The sequence below is a fragment of the Lontra canadensis genome, unplaced genomic scaffold (genome assembly GCF_010015895.1).
Source record: "Lontra canadensis isolate GAN:19392208 unplaced genomic scaffold, GSC_riverotter_1.0 scaffold38, whole genome shotgun sequence".
Classification (NCBI taxonomy): Eukaryota; Metazoa; Chordata; class Mammalia; order Carnivora; family Mustelidae; genus Lontra; species Lontra canadensis.
Window position 1 is genome coordinate 14,570,064 of NW_022631032.1, and position 22,747 is coordinate 14,592,810.

The window sequence follows — 22,747 nt, forward strand, 5'->3', positions numbered from 1 at the left end:
AGACTTAATTATTCAGTGATGACATTGCTTCTTTAATCTATAAAACCTTTTTCCTAACAAGCAAGTTTACCATTAAAAAAGGGCAACAAACCCACAGTTCTATAGGATGCATGGAGAAAAGAACATGAGAGTCCATATAATGTGGTGACATTTCACCAGGCTGAAAACAGGGTGATATGATTTGTGTTTCAGGGATTAGAATTCAGTGGCAGAAATAAGCTAATTAAAACACTTAACCAGAATGCCTTCTATACATAAACTGCTTTGCACTGGGGGTGCAACATAATCTGAACGAATAAATTTTAAGGGGGAACTGGTGATTTGAATCTCAATCTCTTATGTTATTTTCTTGGCAAAAGTTAAAAAGGAACCATCCAGTCTAGGAAAGATAGATCTTCTATATACTTCAGCAAGAACCAGACAAGCAGAATGAACTCCAAGTTTTTCCTGGAATTTTTTCAACTCAGTGGCTTTGGTTTAAACTGATGTGGGCAATGTCTATTGTCCCAAGTGAGTCAACCTGAACATCAAACCCACCAGCTGGTATTGGTTTTGATGTTCATTCAGTAACAATTGCAATCCCAAAGGTTATACAGTCACTCTGCGGCATCTGGAGATTTGTGGCATAACCTCCAAAACACATGAGCAACATGCATGAAGTCATAATCAAACATTTTTCATTCTACCATCAAACCGAAAGAAACCACATTTTTAACACTCATTATTTAAGAACACACATAACTAAGCAGAATACTCTAAGCCAAAGGCTGTACAGTCACCGAATGGTAACAGCTTCTATGTGACAAAATCCAGAAAACACATCTATCATTCCTTCTCCATAAGGAAGCTACAGAAGCTCATACTGTAACATTTTATTCTGCCACAAAACCAGGAGCAATAATGCTTTTGACACTCATCCTTGAATTAACTATTCTTTTTCTTTAATTTTATTTTTTATAAACATATAATATATTTTTATCCCCAGGGGTACAGGTCTGTGAATTGCCAGGAGAATTAACTATTCTTAACCTGCCAATTTAGGATTATTGTAACAGTCTACATTACAACTGATAGCAATAAAATGACTTAATGCTTGATACTTTAAGTATCCAGATGGAGGAGAGCAAAACCTGGTCTTCTTCCAGAAAATGCTTAAGTTTCTGACACTGGACAATTAATGGGTTATATTCTAAAAGAAAAGTGATATCAACTTACTTAATAGTTGGCAATAGAGGGCCTGTAAACTTCTCTTCATGGTATCATCTGGTCCTGCTTGTCCTCCAGTTTATTCATGATTCTGTCTAGGAAATCGGGAAAAGAAAATTGTTACATCTGGTGAACATAATTCAATTCAACAATCAGAAAGAATTCCACTCAACATGATCCTGTTTGTAAAGCCTAAAATCCCTAGCTTTGAAGAGGAAAATCTTGAAGAGGATATACTGTAGTCTAATTTACAACAATCTGTTACATAAATACCAGTTCATCAATTGGTTAAATCCTGAAAACTATACATATACTAAAGAAAACTCATGGGCAACTAGACAGTGAGAGTCTGACTTAGGAACTTTTGAGGACTTCCAATTAACACCCCCTGACTCTCTAGTTTTTAAACCGGAGAAACAAAAAAAAATTCCTAATCTTATTTCCGTTATGGTGTTCAACCAAACAAAACAACCCAAAAAGCTTAACCACACTTGAAATTGTATCATGTTAAATAACTTTTCCATTATTTTCTGGTTATAAAGGATAATCCAGTTCAGAATATTTGGAAAATACAGCTAAATGAAATAGAGATAATATATAAGAAAATACAAATTACCCATCTCTGCAGCCTTTCAATGTGCATTTCGATTGGTCTGTCTCATTTCATCTATTATATTTTTTGTTTTTAAGTAGGCTCTATGCTCAGTGTGGGACTTGAACTTACCACCCTGAGATCAAGAGTCATATACTCTATTTACTGAGCCAGCCAGGTGCCCTCTTTATTGTACATTCTAATTTTTCTTCCTAGTAGAAAAATCTTCTTGTGTTACTATTACTTTACTACTTTATTTTAAATGGCATACAGTATTTCCTTAAGGTTAATTCCTAGAAATGGAATTACAAGGACCCTATTTAAGGCTTTTGAAATATACTACCAAACTACCTTTCATTAGTACTAGTATATGAGGCTATTTATTAGACTACAATCTACCCAATGTTGGAAATTGGTAATTTCTTCATATCTTTCCCAGTACATAGCAAATATTTCATCTCATTGCTTTAGTTTGCATTTTATAAGTTTATTAATCATTTGTCTTTTTAAAATTTTTAGTTCACATTTGACAAAGATTGCTTTTTTTTTTTTGGACATAGATTCTTTACTAAGGTTCCCGAACCGTCTCCTAAGTCCATTCATGAACTTCCTCATAAAGCCTAGTTTTTAGTAAGAACTAGATTAGCAAACTGCTAATCAGTTTGACTAGAACCCTCTACTCTCAATATCTGATCAGGTTCCTTATCCTCCATCAGACACGAGGTGGTAATTACCCTGGCTTGTCTTTAGCAAGAATCTTACTAGATTAGTTTAGCCAGAACCATTTACCCCTGATGTTTCCTTTTAGTAATTTTCTATCCACTGACCGCCCTCCCCTGCCAATCATTGGCTATAAATGGCCACCTCCCCAAGCCGTATTTGGAGTTGAGCCCAATCTCTCTCCCCCACTATAAAATCCCATTGCATTGCTCCCCATACCTATCCTGAATAGAGCCTGACTCACCATCTTTAACAAATGTCACTGAATATCCTTTTCTTTAACACTTTAATGACTCTCTACTGGCATGCTGGGTTATTTTCTCATAATACCTCAAGTAAAACTAATTTATCTTTCAAATGGTTTTGTTAAGATATAATTCATGCATTATAAAATTCAGCCTTTGAAGTATATAATTCAGTGGTCATTAGTATATTCAAGTTGTGTAACCATCAATAAAATGTATAGTTTGTATCTGGCTCTTTTACTCAGCATAATGTTTCTTAGGCCTGTCCATGTTGTAAAACATGCTTCCCCCCCTTTTTATAAGAATGAGAAACAGAAACAAACACACTCACACACAGTCATGGTTAGAGAGGCCTTCCTTAGTTCAGGATTACAAAACCAGTTGCCTGTATTTTCTTTTGATATTTTTATTTATTTTAGATACGTTTCTGGACTTTGTGTTACATTTTACATCTCCGTTTGCTCATTCTCCCACTATAACAATATGTGTTGTTTAAATTAAGCTTTTGGTAAAGTTAGTCCTCCATTACTACTCTTTTAAGATTTATCTTGTTCTCTGAATGTTTTTCCCCTAAACTAACTTTATCATTTTATTAAATTCCGGAAAAAATATCATTGGTATTATAGTTGCAATTATCTTCCACTTGCTTTAAAGACTTGATCACTTCAAAACCAAGTGTGGTGAGGAGAAAGATAACGTTTTAAAAGCTGTAGCTCTGAAGATCAGAAGATTTCTTTTCAGAGAGTAAGAAGTACTTTTTTGGGCTGTATGCACCATAGCTCAATGACTATGTAGAACCCCACCTACCACCCTAAGCGTGATCTAGATGAGGAAGAGGTAGAGGATAAATTTTTTCTCTTTATAATTCTCTAAAATTTTTCTCTTTATAATTTTCTGTAATAAGACTTCAGTTCCAAAAAGCTAGGAAAGACGGGTTAATCAGTCCAGAAATCAGAGGCTGCAGAGATTATACAAGACATGGCGAAAGACAGAAAAAGAGCAATTCCAAAAGAAAGAAGTAGGTGGGACCTAAGAATAAAAGATAACATGAGAAATTCCTTAAAGAGGATGACCCATAAACTTTAAAATGTATAAAAATTTTTATTGCTTGTTTTATTCTGTTTTTACTTATACACTACACCTATTCTCCGCCACAATGCTTTCCCACCACGAGTACCCTCAAAATCTCAGCAAAAGTTTTATGCAAAATAGTCTTGTATTAGTGGTGCTCAGCTGGGCAATGATAGAACAGAGACTACATCTCAAGACAAGGGTGACCAGGAACAGGAAGGTGCCACAGGAGTCCTAAGCAATGGTTAGTGGGCATCTGTGGAGGACTTAGGACATAGTAAGCACTCAATTATAAAGTGAGTAAACATATGAATGAATACATACATGATTAAGTAACAGGAGAGCAGAGAAACAGTTGTTTATATTGATCAAGGGGAATGTAAGCCCCTTAGGCATCTCTAGAAATGCTTAGAGGTTTCTGAGAAACTTAGATTTTTGACAGTATGTGCAATAGAGCCATTTTATTCACATATCAAAGAAACAACTGAGCACAAAAATCTGGGACACCTGGTATATCTGGATTGTACAGGGCTATCCCAACTATAAGCACCATATAGCTTGTATTTATTCAAATTTAATCTTTATTTAGATCTTTTTATGGATTTTGTAGTTTTGTACTGTCTTTCCTTGAGTTCTATAGTTCTGTCAAATTCATTCCCAGGCGCATGTATACACACACACACACATGCACACACACATATATATTTGCCATTGTGATGGAATTTCTGCTTCCATTATATCTTCAAATTGCCTCTATATGAAAATAACTGAGTTTTGTATATTCATTTTGCGACCTAACCAAACTCACTTAGTTCTAATGATGGTTTATCACCTGAGTCTCTTGGATCAGTTGGTCTGCTTTGGACAGACAGAGAGGCACAGTAAGATTCCATCTAAAGCCATTTTTTAACCAGATAGTAGGAAACACTAATTTTATCTGGTCCCTCAGGGAATACTTAGGACCTCCACGAATGACAACAAATTTCTGGGATGAAATTCTAAGAAAGTATAGTTTACAGCCAAGTGGTGGAAGAAAAGTAAGAGAGGATGATGATGAAAATATTTGTCCAAACATGCAGATACAGTGGCACAGGTGGGGGTCTCACTGATTATTAGCCCACAGTAAACAAAGAGGTGCAAGTAACCTGAACCACTCCTTAAAGAAGGTGAGCCTAACAGAATCTTGCCTCTCTCCCCTATGACTTAAATGGAACACACTTACATCTATTCCATTGATTCAGGAAGGGAAATTTCTCTTTCACAGATCACTTAAAATGTTTAATTAGAAATGTCCACGTAGCAGGGAAGAAGTAATAAAGAGCCAAATGAAAAGCTCTTATGTGATATGCAAGTTGACTTGAAATGACAGGTTCCCATAGAGAATAAGGAATAGCTAGGAAAATCCTGGAAAACAACAACATAAAAATTCAACAAAGTAGGGACAGGGTGAAGAGGGACTGCCAGCCCTAGCAGCCATTAAAACATACTCTAAAGCTTCTACATAATAAAAAACTATAAAACCATTTGATATTAACACATGAATAGACCAAATCTTACATGGAAATTTATACAATAAAGGCAGAATATTAAATTAATAGGCAAAATGATGAACTTTTTGAGATACTAGAAGATTATATGGGAAAATGTAAAATTGTACTAACTCCAAATACGAAATACCAGCATAAATTCCAAAGGACCAGATCTTTAAATGGTTAAAAAAAAAAAAAAAAAGTATACAAATACTAGAAAAAAGGGCAAATTCTACTGGGAGTAGAGAAGCTTTGTTAAATCTAAAAGTTTGAAGCAATAGAAAAATATAAACTTTATTACATAAAAAATTACAAAGTAGGGGCACCTGGGTGGCTCAGTGGGTTAAAGCCTCTGCTTTCTGCTCAGGTCATGATCCCAGGGTCCTGGGATTAAGCCCCACTCTCGCTTGGCGGGGAGCCTGCCGCCCCCCCCCCCCCCCGCCTCTCTGCCTGCTGATCTCTGTCAAATAAATAAAAATCTTAAAAAAAAATTACAAAGTAAAAACTATAATATAAATGAAAATACAAATAATATACAAATAAAAAAATACAAATGAAAACCTAGAAAAAATGTTCAGCTTATAAAAAGCAAAGAGTTAATATCCTTAAAATTCACTTATAACCCCCAAATCAATTCTCACACTGCATTAGCAATCATTTGCATACATGCTCAGAATGGGGAAAATTTGAATCGCTCAACACAAAGGCTCCCAGATGAGGTCAAACAAGGCAGTGCTTTGTCATCAACATCTTCCCCTCCCTCTGCTCTTCTTGTTTCAGCTCTCATATGGTGAACAAGTGTCCTTTCCATAGGCAATTTAGTACCATGCTTTTAGCAATTTTTGTGCCTTTTCTTCTTGCTATCTTTGTTTGAAATGGTCCCCAAGCATGGTGCTAAAGCATTGTTCAGTGCTCCTAAGTGCAAGAAAGCATGAGTTATGGTGCTGTTGGCTCTGAGTTCAAAACTAATGAATTAGTAGTATATATTACATAAGGCATCTAGAAACACTCTGTTTCTATAAATAAAAACATATAAACCAAGGTTATTTATGGATCAGTTGGAAAAAATATGATCTGAGGCTCACAGGAAACTAACCTTCTATGTCCCCTGAGGGCAACAGCCCAGTATTCACTAGTTCAGTATTTGTGAAAACTTTACCAAACATACCACCATAATCATTAGAACCAACTGCATCTGAGATGAGCTTTAAAATATTTTGTGAGGCAAAGAATGAACATGACCAAAAATTCAGGTGAATAATAGAGATGGCACAAAACCGAAAAATGGCTCTCCATCTCTTTAGGACCCAGGAAGAGCTGATTAAACTGATGGCCACCATACCTTACGATACCTTTGGGAAAATGAGGGGGGAAGAATAGGAGAGTTGACAATACCAACTAACCTTACAGGCCTGCAAAAAACGTTCAGACAGGAGCATACATCTCCATTTTATAGGCAAGGACACAGATACTAAAATTCTGTCTTTTATTGAGATCATGCTTATCAGCTGTGAGACCTTAAACTAGTTTCTAGACTCCTCTGATTGGTGGATTTCTTGTTTGTAAATAGGTAAGAACAGTAACTGATATGCTTGCTGCAAAGACTAGACAATGCATGCAAAGCAGCTGTCCCTGTGCCTGGCACACAAGGGCTCAAAGCAAATACCTAATAGCAAAAGGCAGGATAATGACACATTAGGCCACCGCTCACCAACCACTTCTTAATTGTGCTTTTCCTAAACTAGAAATGAACCAAAGACTTTGGAATATCAACCAAACAGTCCCTTTTGTTAGATCCAGTGTCTTATGCAAACTGAATTTAGAATTTAGAATTTAGAATTTACTTTTATGGGTGTAAATTTGACTAAAGACAAACTATTTTATTATTCCTAATTTATACATTTCTCTTCCTTAAAAAGAATGAAGACTTACTAATAGATGCAATTTGTATAACAGGATTATTAACATACCAAAGCACATTAATAATATCAGAAAGAGAGATCCAAAATTATATGGAGAAAGGGGGGATTAATTTTACTATTGGGGTGCCTGGGTGGCGCAGTCGGTTAAGGGTCTGCCTTCAGCTCAGATCAGGATGTCCCAGTTCTGGGATGGAGACCTGAGGGCTCCCTGCTCAGTGGGGAGTCTGCTTGTCTCTTTCCCTCTGCCCCTCCCCACTGCTGGTGCTCTCTCTCTCTCTCTCTCTCTCTCTTTTAAAAAAATTTTTACCATAAAATATAATTGAACAATACACTTCTCTTGGAGTTTCCTAAAAATAAAGGCAAAAAAGAAAGCATTATTTTTTTTTTTTTCTGGCTACATATAGAGGCACAGTTTGTATTCTGTTCAGAAAAACTACCCTTTAAAAAAAAAATACTGCCCTTTTCTGACACAACTTCTAAGATAAGATCATAAGACAATTTTTGATAAGCATTAGCATCCTCAATGGCAGTTTTACAGAATATGAATAGAATATTCTTGGCACAGCTGCTCTTTATCAACCCACAATAAAAGCTAAAGTCCTGTGTTAAGTAGTGATTCAGAGAAAGCATTTCAATGAGCCAGGCACACCACGCTGCAGAGGAAAAAATCAGACAGGCCTGTAACCGAGTAGCTTTGCTATGTAACCTTGATCAAGTTACTTAACTTCTCTGAGCATAATCTGTAAATGAGGCTGACCCCCAAATCAGAAGACTGCTGAGAGAAATAAATGAAGTAAAGCACCATCCTGTGTATCTAGTACATTGCTTGTGTCTCTTCCTTTTTACAAAGTCAATGGTATATTGACGTGCTGCTTTTGGTCTTGTGAGGAGAGATAAAACTAGGAAAATGAAAGGAACTGATATTCAGCAAGTCACCCCAGGGTCTAAGTATCATGAGCATTGGATTACTTCAGGAAAGCAAATATGAAGGTTTGTTTCTTGGCTCACTTACATCATAAGTCATAAATGGATGCATGTGACCAGAGGGTTAAGTTTGGGTTTGGGTTATAATATGTTTTTAGTAAAATTCTTTTGATACAGATGATTTGCATCTTAAACAGGAATATCTTTTACTTCCATAAAGAAAGAGATGTTATCATTTTCCTGAAACTTGTGGCCCTCCTAATCTTTCTTTTAAATTTTCTCAGTTTTGTGTAAGAAATATTTCACTTTTCTCTGAGCCTATGATCAACGGTGTGAGCCTGATTACAGTCTGTCATTTTGTCTCAGTTCTGGGAGTTTATAGGAAATAGGGGTGACTATGGTGAACTTGAAAGCATGAAGGAATGGTATTTTTAGGCTCCAGCCAACTGTGAGCAGGAAAAGTCTTTTTTTCCTTAAGCTGAAAATCCTCACAAAAAATTTTTCCCTAAATTTTCTAGAGAAGCCATAGATTGAGATGTCTCTTCCTATTTTAAAATACTAGCAATTAATTCACATGGGGCAAGACTACAAGTCAAAAGAAATAGAACAGTGTGATTTCTGATTAATAAAGGCTTTCATGGTGCAGAACCTGCATGAGCACTTTTCTACAAACTGAGGAGGAGAATGATGTCTGTCTGTGGAGAGAATACTGTTGATGGAGGAAGCAGTGCAGATTTACCCTCCACCTAGGCTAGTCCTCCAGCAACTCTGGGGGCCACTCAGTAAACTCTAAAGGATAAAAAGCACTTCAGTAGTGCTCCTTTCTCCTTTCCTCTCTTCCCCTTCATATTTTCTTGTCTGAAAAATAAAATATTGGGGGCTTTCAGATCCATGAGATGCTGAATTCCAAGCAAAAAGGCAAAAGCTGTTTACCTTATACTAAGGAAAAGCCTACAAAAAGGCATCAATTAATGTGGATTCTGCTTGGAGGACTGAGAAGTAACTGCCTGAGTGTTCCTCAAGACCAGCTGGAGTTTATTTGCTTTTGCTGGGGGAGAATGTTCTGCTGTCTACAGCCACTGAAGTCAGCAATGGGGTAAAAATAGGACCAGGAGCTTGAGGCATATTGGAATGACACAGACTTCTTTCTTCTAGCATTACAGTGTATTAAGGCCATTTATTTCATTTGAGGAGACAGAAAGGTGCTTGTGTAAGGTGAAGAATAAATACCACACTTCCCCTTTTATGGTTTTGGTATTAAAGACTGTACAGTGAGGTCAGGGAATTAAATGATATTGTAGCAATGCCAAATACTAAAGGAGGATGTTTCATCATTTTGACTGCACTGCTTATGAAAAAGATTATTTCTTGTCCACAGCAAACACATTCATTTTTCTTTTTTCTTTTGCAATGCCTGAAAAATATCTTCAGAGACTGAATTTGGGGACCTAAAAATATGTGTATTTCCTCTGGGAAGCAAGCATTTGTCCTAAAAGATGTGCCAAGTTTTTACAATGGAAATTGAGAGAAAAGCCATATGAAATAGGCAAACCTCTTATCAGAATGTTTTACATGTGGAAAGAACATTTAAATCATGATGTACACTTTGGACATGCAACACAGTTCAGTAGGTGAAATTAGTCATAATATCATATTCCTTCCTAAATCTTAATTTTAATCTCAAAATACTTCTTTTTCTTCATTTCTTGTCCTTAGCTTCTCCTGTCCTACTTCAATCCATCTAAAGGCTTCTGTAATTTTTGAGCTAGTATGAAGAAAGTTTTACATTGAGGTTTTGGTTTAATCTTTCAAAATATGTAGTTTATGATAGGTGATTCCATAGGATAGGTAGTCTGTTGAATGTACAGCTGGGATAAATATTCAAATGAGATGAAAAATTATGTGGGCAAGAGTGAGGTGGGCCAATAGAAAACAGATATAGCTAGAAATTTGAGGTTCTATGGATTCTACCTCAGTCTGTAGGCAAGGCCATCAGAGGAGGGCGGTGCTGTCTTCTCCCAATTCAAAGATGTCCTGCAGCTCAGTGTCTGTAGTGTGCAAAGTCACTCCCTATGTGGTATGAACAGGTGGTCACCCTTATGTCACCCATAACTCCCAGGGAAGGGAAGAACAGATACAGCCATTCCCTGAAGAGTGTGGATAAAGGTCACAGGTAAGATCAGTGTGAGCAAGTTCAGTCCACAGTAAAGTCACAATATTCCAAGCATTTCTGATGATTCTTAACTTTATGCCTTGCTCTAGGAAGCTTGAATAAAATAATACATCTTATCTCATCTGTGAGGGACTTAAATAGTTTAACTATGTTGATAATTAGACCTTACTTTAATAACTGGATGGGCTAGAAGAAATATCTAGAATTACCAAAATTAGTATTTCCAAAACTAGTTGATAGTCAAAATCTATTTTTAAAATAGATTCCTAAGTCTTTCCCTCAGGAATCTAAGATTCCCCAGGTTCTTAGACGGAGCAATTGTAAAAGGCTTCTAAGATGGCTCTTCTGATCAGCTACCACCAGAAGTCACGAACCTAATCTAGTACTTCTTAATCCTGACTGCACATTAGAATCCTGGAGAGATATACTGGATCAATTAAATCAGACTTCCTGGGGATTCTAATGTGTAGTCAGTCAATCAAGACCCAGGGACCCTTACCCGAGCCTAAAAGAGCACTAGAGCCACAGTGAGGCCAGTCCTGCTTGTTCGCATTCCTGAGACTGGCATTTTACGAGAGATGAGGGATGACTGATGAAACCACATTTGCAAGTTATGTTTAAAACAGAAAATGACTGATTCAGTGCCTCTTAAATATTTAGATCTACAGCCTCTCATGAAATTCAAGTTTTATGCAACATGAGTTCTTGTGATATTTTACCCAATCTATCTCTGATTTACCTCTCACTTGGTCTTGCTACTTGGCTTCATAGAGATGTCAGGAAGATTAAGGAGATAATGACTAAAAAGGGAGAGAGAATGGAATGAGGTTCAGTGAAGTAAAGAGGGTGTGGAAGCCACATGCAGACTAAGAGACTGGCATAAAGCTGAAACCACCCTTATCATCTAATCACTTGTTCACAAGGTAGATGAATATTCCTTTTCCTGAAGACTACATTCACAGGGAAACAGTGAGGAGTCATGCCACAAATTCTGAGCAGGAGCAGGGAGGAGAGACCGCACTGAAAGGGCCTCCTTCCTGTGGAGACCATAACCAACCACACAGAGAGAAGCAGAGCAAGAAGATACAGGATAAGCAGCAATTAAACTGGAGATCCATTTTTTTGGAAAATAATGAGCACTACATGCAAAGCAGTAAGTACTGTGTTAGTAGCAGAGACTGGAGCTGGGAATAAAAGCAAATGAGACATGATCCTTGCCCCCAAGGAGCTTGCAGTTTAGTGGGGGGAACAAATATCATGGCAAAAATCACTCTACAGCCAGCTTTGCCCCTACCAGCTATATCAGACAAATTATTACATTATATTCTAGAAAATAATAACAATTTAGACACCGAGACTCAAGAAGGGCAGCAGATTTTCTATTAGTAAAACAGGCATCATACCTACGTTGCAAGGTTGTTCTGAGAATGAAATAACACCTCCACAGAGTCTGGAGCATAGAAGCACAAGAAACATGCCCTACACTTTCGAATAAGGAAAAAATGACATTTTCTGGAGAGTAGCAGGACAAAGTTTTTGAAGGAGATAGAATATAAGCTAAACTTGCAAGGTTAAGAAGGATTTTGACTAGTAAAGGTAAAAATGTATAATGGTTCTGAGTGAGGACGGTGAGGCAGGAGTTTGAGAAAAGTACGTTGAATAACAGAAGATCTACCCCTGGCTACTTAAAGTTCGTAAACAATGCAATTTGAATATGGGACTCTAGTTTCTCAAATGAGGTTGGGCCAATGTTCTCATTTTCTGGGGGAGAAAAGGCTATATGGAGGAGAGGACAAGACTGATAGGGAAATAGCAGGCAGTAGTTGGGAAGCAGAGCAAGAGGATGGGTCCCCAAGGCTCAGTCTTTCCAGATCAGAACAACAAAATAAATGCATACTAATCACAAGATAGCTGGAATATCACTGTCTTACAAGTCGCAGGCAGCTACAGGACCCAGAATCATCCCGCTGATGTTTATAGAGCATTAGACAACTGCCACTGGATGGTGCCAAACCCAAGTTTTACACCTGGATAGATGAGATCATGCAGCTGGATCCTCAGATTGCTAAGGCTAGTTATGTAGGCTCATTCTCACTATTTCATTAACTTCATAATAATGTCACATTTGTTTATACCAGTCAATCTAAAAGTGTAGTCTTCAGACCATCAGCAACACCCAGGAAATTGTTAGAAATGGAAATTATCAGGCTTCATCCTAGACTGCTGATTCAGAAACTCCCGGGATAGAGTCCAGCAATCTGTGCTTCAATAAGCCCTCCATGGTGCATGGTAAAGTTTGAGAACCTTTGCTTTTCAGAAGTTAATTTCTGGTCCTTTTATGCTAGGGCAGGGTTTAACTCTTCAACAGTTACTTCAGCTGTTACTGTTACTTCAAATCATTTACAACTTCAAAGGACCAATAAATGAGGGAAAAGGGAGTTGCAATGGAAAGACCCATTTCCAAGGTCTCTTTCAACTGTATCATACTATATTTGTCCGTTCACCAGTGGGGAAAATGTTCACAGTTCATTAGTTCAAACAGATTGTTGGTGCTGGCATTTGTGGCTCTTGTTGAGAGCATTAGCATAGCGTGTTTGAATTCTAATGACTAATTTGAAAATACCACCCACCTCCATTATTCCAACTTTTTAAGCTAGTAATATTAATGCTGTATGAGTAAAACCTACATGGGAGGTGGCATGTGTTAATACATGGGCTTTGTAGTAGAAAAACCAACAAAATAATTGCAGTATATTTCCTAGTCTCTGCTTGGTTATACACATCAATAAGAACTAGACCTTTCACTGAATTAAAATTATGAACACAAGCTGCCAGAATGGATTTAAATGATTAAATCCTAGAACTAGTTTCAAATAAACCTCTCACCCAGAATCTAAAAGACTTAACAATAACAGTCAATACTTAGAGGTGAGTCAAATGTGTAAGCCATTTGTGCCTTGTGAATCAGCCCAAATCAGAAGTATAAAATTCAGGGCTCTAAAGTTTGAAGAAAACTGTGCTATACCTCAAAGAAATCAGACTGGGGATGAATAAAGAATTTTAAGAACAATTAGCCATCTGATTTCCAGTGCTGTCCCTCCTCAAGCTAATGATACACACAGACATTTGTATGTAGGCTATGCAAATTAAAATGTAAGTTCTGGGAAGGTAGAAATTTTGTCTTGTCTACCCTTATGTCCTCAGTGCTTAGAACCTACCCTTATGTCCTCAGTGCTTATAGGGCCAGGCACATAGTAGGTATTCATAAATGCATAAATGATCCTACAAAATTGATACAGGTGTCAATGTCCAGCAGAATTTCCTGGAATGATAAAAAAAAAAAAAAGTTATGTAAGTTATATTGCCCAACACAGTAGCCACTAATACAGGTGGCTATTGAGGACTTAGAATGATGCTAGTATAGCTGGGGAAAAGATTTTTAAATTTAAAATTAAATGGCTTAAATGTAGGCACAGTTATAGAGGCTGAGGAAAATGAGTGTATGTAGGTGGGGCATAGAAAAACAATAGTGAGTGGGTAATTCAAGAAACTTATTATTTCTGACCAGGGAAGTGGTTCAGAGAAGTGGAGATTGGGTGGACAATGCTTCCTGGGTTCCAGATTCTTTCCACTTTCCCTAAAGTCATTTTTAGCAGCAATCATTTAGCAGGGAGGACAGAATTTCATATTTGGGGAGATGAGACTACACTCCTCAACCACCAGGGACAATGTGGTTTTGAACCCATAGACAAAAAAGCTAGTGGAAGAGTGACTACTGTATGGCCAAAAACACCAAGTGTCTGCAGAAACAAAAGCAGTGAAGAACTTAAGACTTCTTTCTTGGCTCAGCTTGCTCTTGCATTCATTCACTCAAATATTTTCTAATGCTCTGTAAGTGCCAGGCCCTGTTTTCTTGTTTTCCTTTCTTAGGGGATGGTATTTCAAGGACTGATCTTTGCAACTGAGTTGGGCCTTGAGGTTCTTGGGCTTGCTACAAAATAGAGGAAATCCTGGGAAGAAAGGGCTGCCTTGCAAAATGAGATGATTGAATGAGAGCCATTTAATGTTAATTAAAAAGAAAAAAAAAAAAAGACATACCCCTTTATCTGTACCCAAACTAGTGAAAACTTGTTTATGCAGCATAAGGCCTAAAATTACAGCATACTATTATAAGCTGCCTTGACTTCTGGTAAAATCAGGAAGGCCTTGAATGGTCTGCCCTCCCACTCTGGATAAGGTTCCTTAGCTAAACAACTCTCCTTATCAAAGGTATCAGGCATAGTTCCTTTTTATCCCTGAGTAACGTGTTTTAGTTGCTAACAAGCAACTGGACTTATTCAAATAAACCAATCACATCCTCCCCAGCAACCAGGGGGCACCACACCTTCTTGATACCACAAACCTGCTTCCCACAACTCCTGGCTGTTCACATTGTTCCTGAGTACAGCTCCCATGTGGCCCTGTGTGACATGCAGTGTTCTCAGGCCCCAGCTACGAATATGTGACTAATCAATTGCTGTTGATCACATGCACCCAGTGTTGAGGGTTTGGCCATCCCCCAAACCCTAGGATGGGATCCCTTCCTCACCAATGAAGTGAATAGGAAGTAATTAAAACAAGTTCAACATATTTTTATAAACTCTTCCAATGTAATTCATCAGTTGTTGTTGGGCAAGATATAATTTTTAGATACTTGAGACAATCCCAATCCTTCTGAACTCTGTTATGCATCAGGGGCATGAAACCTGTAAAAACTACATTTCCCAGAGGGCCTCATCATCAGATTAGATTCTCATTAGATTCCCACTATTTGGAAGCACAAGCATGACATTTGAAGGGTAAGAGAAGCCATCACGCACTAGTAGCAACTGTGGGTTAGCACTAGACAAGAGATGGAAGGTTTTGTCTGCGGCTGCTCAGTGCCCACCAGAGAACCACCTATTTATTTAGGTTCTGCAGGCAGCTAATGCTTTTATTGGCTATTCCCCTATGTCTCCTTCATGTTCAAATTCCTAAAATCTGCTGTAGCAAATGCCTTTGCACCCTGGTTCTACCCTCTTGGCTTCACCTTTGACTTCAGCTGTGGTTACATAGTTCCATACAGGCTTCAAATTCATGGCAGCAGCAAGGCACCTCAAATGCAAAATACACATTTCCATTTTCTGGTCTAGCATTTCTCTGATATGGCAGATGTCATGGGAGTTAGTTGGGGCTACAAACGTGTGTGAAGCTCAGAAGTACAGGAGTTAATTTCCAGGGGGCAATTCTTGGGAGCCAGTAGATACATCTTCCTACCTTTCATCCTGCAGCCAGACAATTCTGAAAGGTATTTTCTAGGTTTCTCCATAGGTTCTGATAGAATCAAGCTCCCATTATGCATCTCTACAACACAACCCTGTTGGCCATTCCTCTTTGCCTTATTTCATACTGCTGATCTCTGGGATTGGCTCCCCAATAAACTATTTACTCCTCAGTGCTTGCCTCAAGTTCTACTTTAGGAAGAATCCAAATTAAGATAGTGGCTTTCCTGAGCTTTGCTCCTCCAGCCTTCCACAAGTTGTATAAACTTCTGATTCCCTGTATTAAAATGTTTCTTATTCTTCACATTTATATTAGCTTCTGTTTTCCTGATCCAGCTGTGATTCATATCGTTATATAATATTCCATCGCATATTAGATCATTTTATCTATTACTCTGTGAATGGACATGAATAGGGTCACCATTATTTTACTTTTGTTATCTTCAGTACTTTGATTATTGTGGAAGACATTACTAGTTGTTTTACCAATAGACATTCTCCCAATATTCCTTACTAACAAAACCCAATTTGGGTTAACCTGACAATATAGCTGACCATAGGAGTGCTGACAATACTGGCTCTATCTTTGGTTCTCCATTTTGTTCATGTTAGTTCAATGCTCTCTCTCTCTCGGGGCTATGTGTTCTAACCCCCATGGAGATTAATATACATACCTTAGAAATGACTAACAAGGCTGGAAAGTGGGGAGGCTTGTTTGGGCCTTCCATGAATCTGTTAGAGATAATATAGTCCTTTCCCTTTCTGATGCACCGGTTGTGCCACAAGATCAAATTAAAGGGTAACTGTCAATTAGGTGCATGTAAGCTCTCTGAGGTGCAAGCAACACCTTTAATCTCATTATAATGCCCTTTTGTGTGTCCCCTCACTCTATAAGTGGACTAAGGTCCAGATTTTGTGGAGAATAACTATGCAGTTGCTGTGGATTGTTCTCCATCCAATTCCCCTGTCAGTAAGTTATCCTAAATAAAACTCTGTGTAAACTGTATGGAGTGGCTTGCTTTGTTTTCCAGTCTCAAAGTGCCTTCTCAGTTTGGGACATACTTCACTGTTTCTCCTGCACCTTCTAATACTGACCCAAACCTTAATTTTATAGTCTCTGAAGCTAGAAGAGATAGTTCTAATTAATGAGAAACAGAAGTTCACCTGAGATTTCTAGAAAAGTTTTAGCTAACTTGCTTGTCCTTTTCTCTTCCCATTTGGAACAATGATATGAAAGAAACTTACCATCCTATAGCCACAAGGGACAATGAGGATGAAAGCCATTGCTTAGGATGCTGATGGTATGTATGATGAAGCTGCCTCAGGAGCCCTGAATATTGGGTCTCCCCACTTCTTGTTATGAGAAAGATAAATGTCTATTTTGTTAAGCAGCTATGATGGTTTGTTTACACGGCTGAGTGCAATCCCCTACCTGATACACTGTCATCATATTTTTAACTTTGAATCATTTCCTTTGACTTGACTCCTGGAAGGAAATTGCCAGGTTAGTCAAGGTGTGTGTGTGTGTATTTATATATACATAAATTTATAATACATATTGCTAAATTATTTTATAAAAAGACTACATCAATCTACATGGCTACCATCATAATCTGAAACTATATATCCTGGAAAGGGACACTGTGCTTGTTTTGTAATAATCTTGCTAATTAATTTCCATTTTGATCACCAGTCTAATATACTATTAGTCCTAAGCTCATAGGCTACATGAAAAAAAAAAAAAAAAAAAAAAGCTCTGTCGAATCCCTACTCATGACAACTTTAGCATTTTATCCACTCAAAAAAGCAGCACATACTATGATAGCCCTACAATGATGTTGCCATAGGCTATTAAGACAACAAGCATGACCTCCTTCAAAAAAAAAAAAAAAAAAATACCCCCACTGCTCCAACCAAATAGACTGTAGTCAAGGGAGACAAAGAGATGAGAAGACACACAACAAAGAGAAGATAACAAGAAGACCAGTGTGGCCAAAGGCTTACTAACAGCTAAAGGATCTATTCTACTTCTGTCTGTAAAAGATGGAGGGAAAGGTGGAAAAGTCCCTGCATCACTCCAAATTAAAAAAGAACTGTTAGATAACAAGAGACAAGATGGGGCATTTTTATCTAACAACTCTAGAGCTTTTATAGCCCAAAAGAGATATGAAAGAAACCATGGTAAAGAGATCACAGCCAAACAGGCATGATAATGGCTTGCTAGGCACTAGGCCTGTGTGTGCAAAACCCAGCCTCATCTTACATCTGAGCTCATTTCCTCCCTTTATTGGCAACTCTAAGAGGAAATATCCTGGCTAAGTAAGTCATGACAACACTGCTTCATGGCAGAGACTCCTGGAACACTAATTAATTAATTTATTATATTCATTCATTCACTCACTGACTTTTCTTGCATGACTACTGCCAGTAAGTGGTAACAATATACCCCTTGGACTCAAGGAGCTAACCAACTGGGAGGAAAAGGACACATACAGAAATAATGATAACACAAAGGCATATAGCTTAGGAACAGCAACAGAAATATGCAGTGCTTTAAGAGTTAAGAATAGAAAGAATTTCCTCCAGGTGGGATGGCTGGAAAAATTCCAAGTGAAGTGATAGTAGCTTAGCCGAACCTCAAAGGGTTGATAGGATATCAAGAGGAATGAAAAAGCAATGATGTGATAGAAAACAATTAGGGTATAAAGTTAGGAAATCCTGGATCTTGTCCCAGCTTGCCTCTTAGATCTTATAAGTTACTTAAATTTTGTAAGCCTTAGTTTGCTTACCTGTAAAATAGAAAATAGCATCACCCTTCAGGGTTGCTTATAGCATGTATTAAATTGGGTAATACATGTGGAAGTATGTTGTAAATTTTAAAGAGATATAAATGTAATTAGTTGTCTACTCCTATAAATGTTTTTATTATTCTTCTATATATAGCAAACAGCATTAAAAAGTTCAAATAGGGGAAGTTCAGGGTATGTTTAGGACAAGTTTTTCTTTCCAGGTATTGGATCATACATGATTTATGTAATAGACTGTTAAAGAATTGTGTGTTATCTGTTTGTTCTTTGACACACACACACACACTCACACACACATAGACACACACACACACCAAGTGTTAGTTTCCTGAGGTCAGAGACTGGATTTTACTGTTAGTGTTGTATGATACCTGTTATACCACATTCAAACAGGTCCTTGCTAGTCAAATTTTACATTCTTATGATTTTGACTATTTTTAAAATTTTAATTCCAACAGTTAACATATAGTGCTATATTATTTCAGATATACAATATAGTGGTCCAACGGTTCCATACATTACTCAGTGCTCATCAAGACAAGTGCACTCTTAACTCTGTTCAGTTATTTTACCTGACTCCCCGTTCTGGTAACCATCTATTTTTTTTTTTTTTTATACTTAAGAGTCTGTTTCTTTGTTTGTCTCTTTCTTTTTCCCTTTGTTCATTTGTTTTCTTTCTTAAATTCCATACTGAGTAAAATCATATGATATTTTTCTTTCTCTGACTAGCTTATTTCACTTATCATTATACACTCTAGCTCCATCCATGTTGTTGCAAATGGCAAGATTTCATTTTTTATGACTGAATAATACTCCATTGTGTGTGTGTGTGTGTGTGTGTGTGTGTACATATAAAACATATCTTCTTTATCCATTCAACAATCAATGGATACTTGGGCGGCTTCTATAGTTTGGCTACTGTAAATAACATTGTAATAAACATAGGGGGGCATGAACTGTTTTGAATTAGTGTTTTCATATTTTTTGGGGTAAGTACTTTTTAAATTTTCAAATACTGGATCATAGGGCAGTTCTATTTTTAATTTTTTGAGGAAACTTCATACTTTCTTTCACAGGGGTGCACCACTTTGCATTGCTATTAACATTGCAGGAGGGTTTCTTTTTTTCCACATCCTTGCCAACATTTGTCATTTCTTATTTTGTATTTTAGCCATTTTGACAGGTATAAGGTAATATCTCATTGTGGTTTTGATTTGCATTTCCTGATGATGAGTGATCATTTCAATACACACAGAAAAAGCATTTGACAAAGTACAACAACCATTCATAATAAAAACCCTCAACTAAATATATTTAGAAGGAACATACCTCAACATAAATAAAGGCCTTAAATGAAAAAAAAAAACACAGCTAACATCACATTCAATGAGAAAAAACTGAGAGCTTTTTTCCTAAGGTCAGGAGCAAGAAAAGGATGTCCACTTTCACCCTTTTATTCAACCTACTACTGGAAGTCCTAGCCACAGCAATCACACAATGAAAAGAAATAAAAGGCATTGAAATTGGTAAGGTAAAACTTTCATTATTTGCAGATGACATGATACTATACAGAGGAAACCCTCAAGACTCCACCAAAATCTACTAGAACTGATAAATGAATTCAGTAAAGTTGCAGGATACAAAAATCAATGCACAGAAATCTGTTGCATTTCTATACACTAATAACGCAGCAGCAGAGATCTACAAGAACAATCCCATTTATAATTGCACCAAAAATAATACCCAGGAATAAACTAAACTGAGGAAGTGAAAGATCTATACTCTGAAAACTATAAAACATTGATGAAAGAAAATAAAGATGGTTTTGGCTACATTGAGCAGGATAAAAAATGTTAAATTTCATGAGATTGAATTTATAACCAGAAAGCATCGCTAAAGCCATTAATGTAGTGATACAGTCAAGATGGCAGAGGAGTAGGAGACCTTAGTTTCCTGTGGTCCCAGGAACTCAGCTAGATAGCTATCAAATCATTCTGAACACCTGTGAACTCAACCGAAGATCTAAGAAAAGAATAGCTAAAACTCTACAAATAGAAAAGAGACCACTTTCTGCAGGGTAGGAGGTGTGGAGAAGTGAATCCTAGACAATATATGAGAAGATAAATCATGGGGGTTGGGAGCCTCCATAAGCTGGCTACTAGAAAGTGATATAGTAGCAAAGCACAAAATAAGGACTTTCAGCAGTCTATTCCAGTGAGGGACATCCTGGCCTGAACAGTGCTTGGTGGCTAAGCAGGGCAGAATCCTAGGTGGGACAGTGTGGTCTCAGGCTCTTTGGGATGACAGAAAGACTGGTGGTGGCCTTTGGGCAGCAGAGTTCCCAGGTATCAGAGTGCAGAAGCTGGCTGTAATCAGTGAGCCCAGGAGTGGCCTCTCAGCTCTGGGTTGCCATAAACTGCAAACCATAGTATGGTCAGGTGACTGCTTTATGAGCAGGGGTCCAACAAGCAGCAGGACCAGTAAGACCACCCCCTCTTACTCCCCCGGGGAAGAGTGTAGTGGGAGTGGGCAGCAGGAGTCTGCAGGGTTTGGAGACTTGATACAGGGTCATGTAACTGGAGACTTGATACAGGGTCATGTAACTGGAGACTTGATACAGGGTCATGTACCTGACAGAGAAATGCTCTGTCACAGGCTGGGTAAGCATGGAGTGTTGATGGAGACCAGGGAGACAGGAATGACTGATTTTCCCTCAGGGTGCACTGAGGAATGGGACCCTGAGCTTTCAGCTCAGGGCCAGAGATTGGGAGGCTGCCATTTTCATTCTTATCTTCTAAAGCCCTCAGGAAAGAAAAGCCACACAGAGCAAACTGGAGCAGATTACTTGGCCTGGCTCCCTGTCAAGGGCAGTGCAATTCTGCCAGGGCAAAGACACTTGAGAAACAAAGCAACAGGCCCCTCCCTCAAAAGATCAGCAAGAACATCTGGCTAAGGCCAAGTTTATCAATCATAGAGAACTGCAAAACTCCAGCACTACAGGAATATAGCACGTAAAATGCATGTTTTTTTCCCATGATTCCTTAGTCATTCAATTAATTTTTTTCCTTTCTTTTTTCAACTAATTTATTATATCAACTCTTTTTAAAATGTGTTTGTTTTAAAGATTTTATTTGACAGAGAGAGAGAAAGAGAGAGAGATCACAAAGCTCTGAGCAGCAGGCAGTGGGGGAAGCAGGCTCCCCGCTGAGCAAGGAGCCTGATGTGGGACTTGATCCCAGGACCCTGAGATCATGACCTGAGCTGAAGGCAGCTGCTTAACCCACTGAGCCACCAAGGCATCCCTTAAATCTTTTTAAACTTTCATTTTTACATTTATATTCTATCCTTTCACTGTAGTTTATTTTGGTATCTATGTAAAGCTTCTTTCTTTATAATTTTGGGATGCAGTTTCTTCTAACAGACCAAAATACACCCAGAATCTGGAGTAATGGCTCTGTTCTTGTCATTTGTCTGATCATATTTTTTTCTTCCTTTTTTTGTTGTTGTTTTGTTAAAGTTTTTTTTAAGATTTTATTTATTTGAGAGACAGAGATCACAAGTAGGCAGAGAGGCAGGCAGAGAGAGAGGAGGAAGCAGTCTCCCTGCTCAGCAGAGAGCCTGATGTGGGGCTTGATCCCAGGACCCTGGGATAATGACCTAAGCTGAAGGCAGAGGCTTTATCCCACTGAGCCACCCAGGTGCCCCTAAAATGTTTTTAATTTTCATCTTTACAGTTATATTCTATCCTTTCAATGTATTTAATTTTATTTTATATATATATGTGTGTGTATGTATATATGTGTGTGTGTGTGTGTGTTTCTTTCTTTACAATTTTGAGATGTAGTTTCTTATAACAAACTGACCAAAAATATAATCAGGATATAGGGTATTGCTCTGTTCTGTTCACCTGTATATCCCTTCCTTTTGTCATTGTTGGTCTTCTTTTTTTTCTCTGTTTTTTCTTGTCTTTTAGTTTTCATTTTTACAGTTGCATTCTATCCTTTCATTGTATTTAATTTCATTTTGGTATGTATATAAGTTGTTCTTTCTTTACGATTCTGGGATCTAATTTTCTAACAAACAAACCAAAATACACACAGGATCCAGTGTATTGTTCTACTCTGTCCACCAGTTTGATTATATTCTTTTTCTTTTCCTTTTTTCCAGTTTTGGGTCTCTTCTGATTTGTTTAGTGTATATTTCTCTGGAGTTGCTGTTGCCATTTTAGTATTTTATTCTTTGTTCATCTATTCTTCTC

The 22,747-nt window shown here is 37.6% G+C and overlaps 1 protein-coding gene across 7 annotated transcripts in view; it reads right to left on the reverse strand.

Annotated features, from left to right (window-relative positions):
- The window catches only part of TMEM108 (transmembrane protein 108), a 366,925-nt gene that overhangs the window by 166,510 nt on the left and 177,668 nt on the right, over positions 1-22,747 (reverse strand). For 3 of the 7 annotated variants that reach the window (XM_032869678.1, XM_032869680.1, XM_032869683.1), the window contains one exon: positions 1,216-1,297. In XM_032869678.1, the coding sequence (XP_032725569.1) occupies positions 1,216-1,255 (40 nt within the window). In that variant the 5' untranslated portion in view covers positions 1,256-1,297. Of the gene's footprint in view, positions 1-1,215; positions 1,302-5,689; positions 5,709-22,747 lie in introns of those variants that run through there. The other 4 variants (XM_032869677.1, XM_032869679.1, XM_032869682.1 and 1 more) reach the window with 2 other exon arrangements.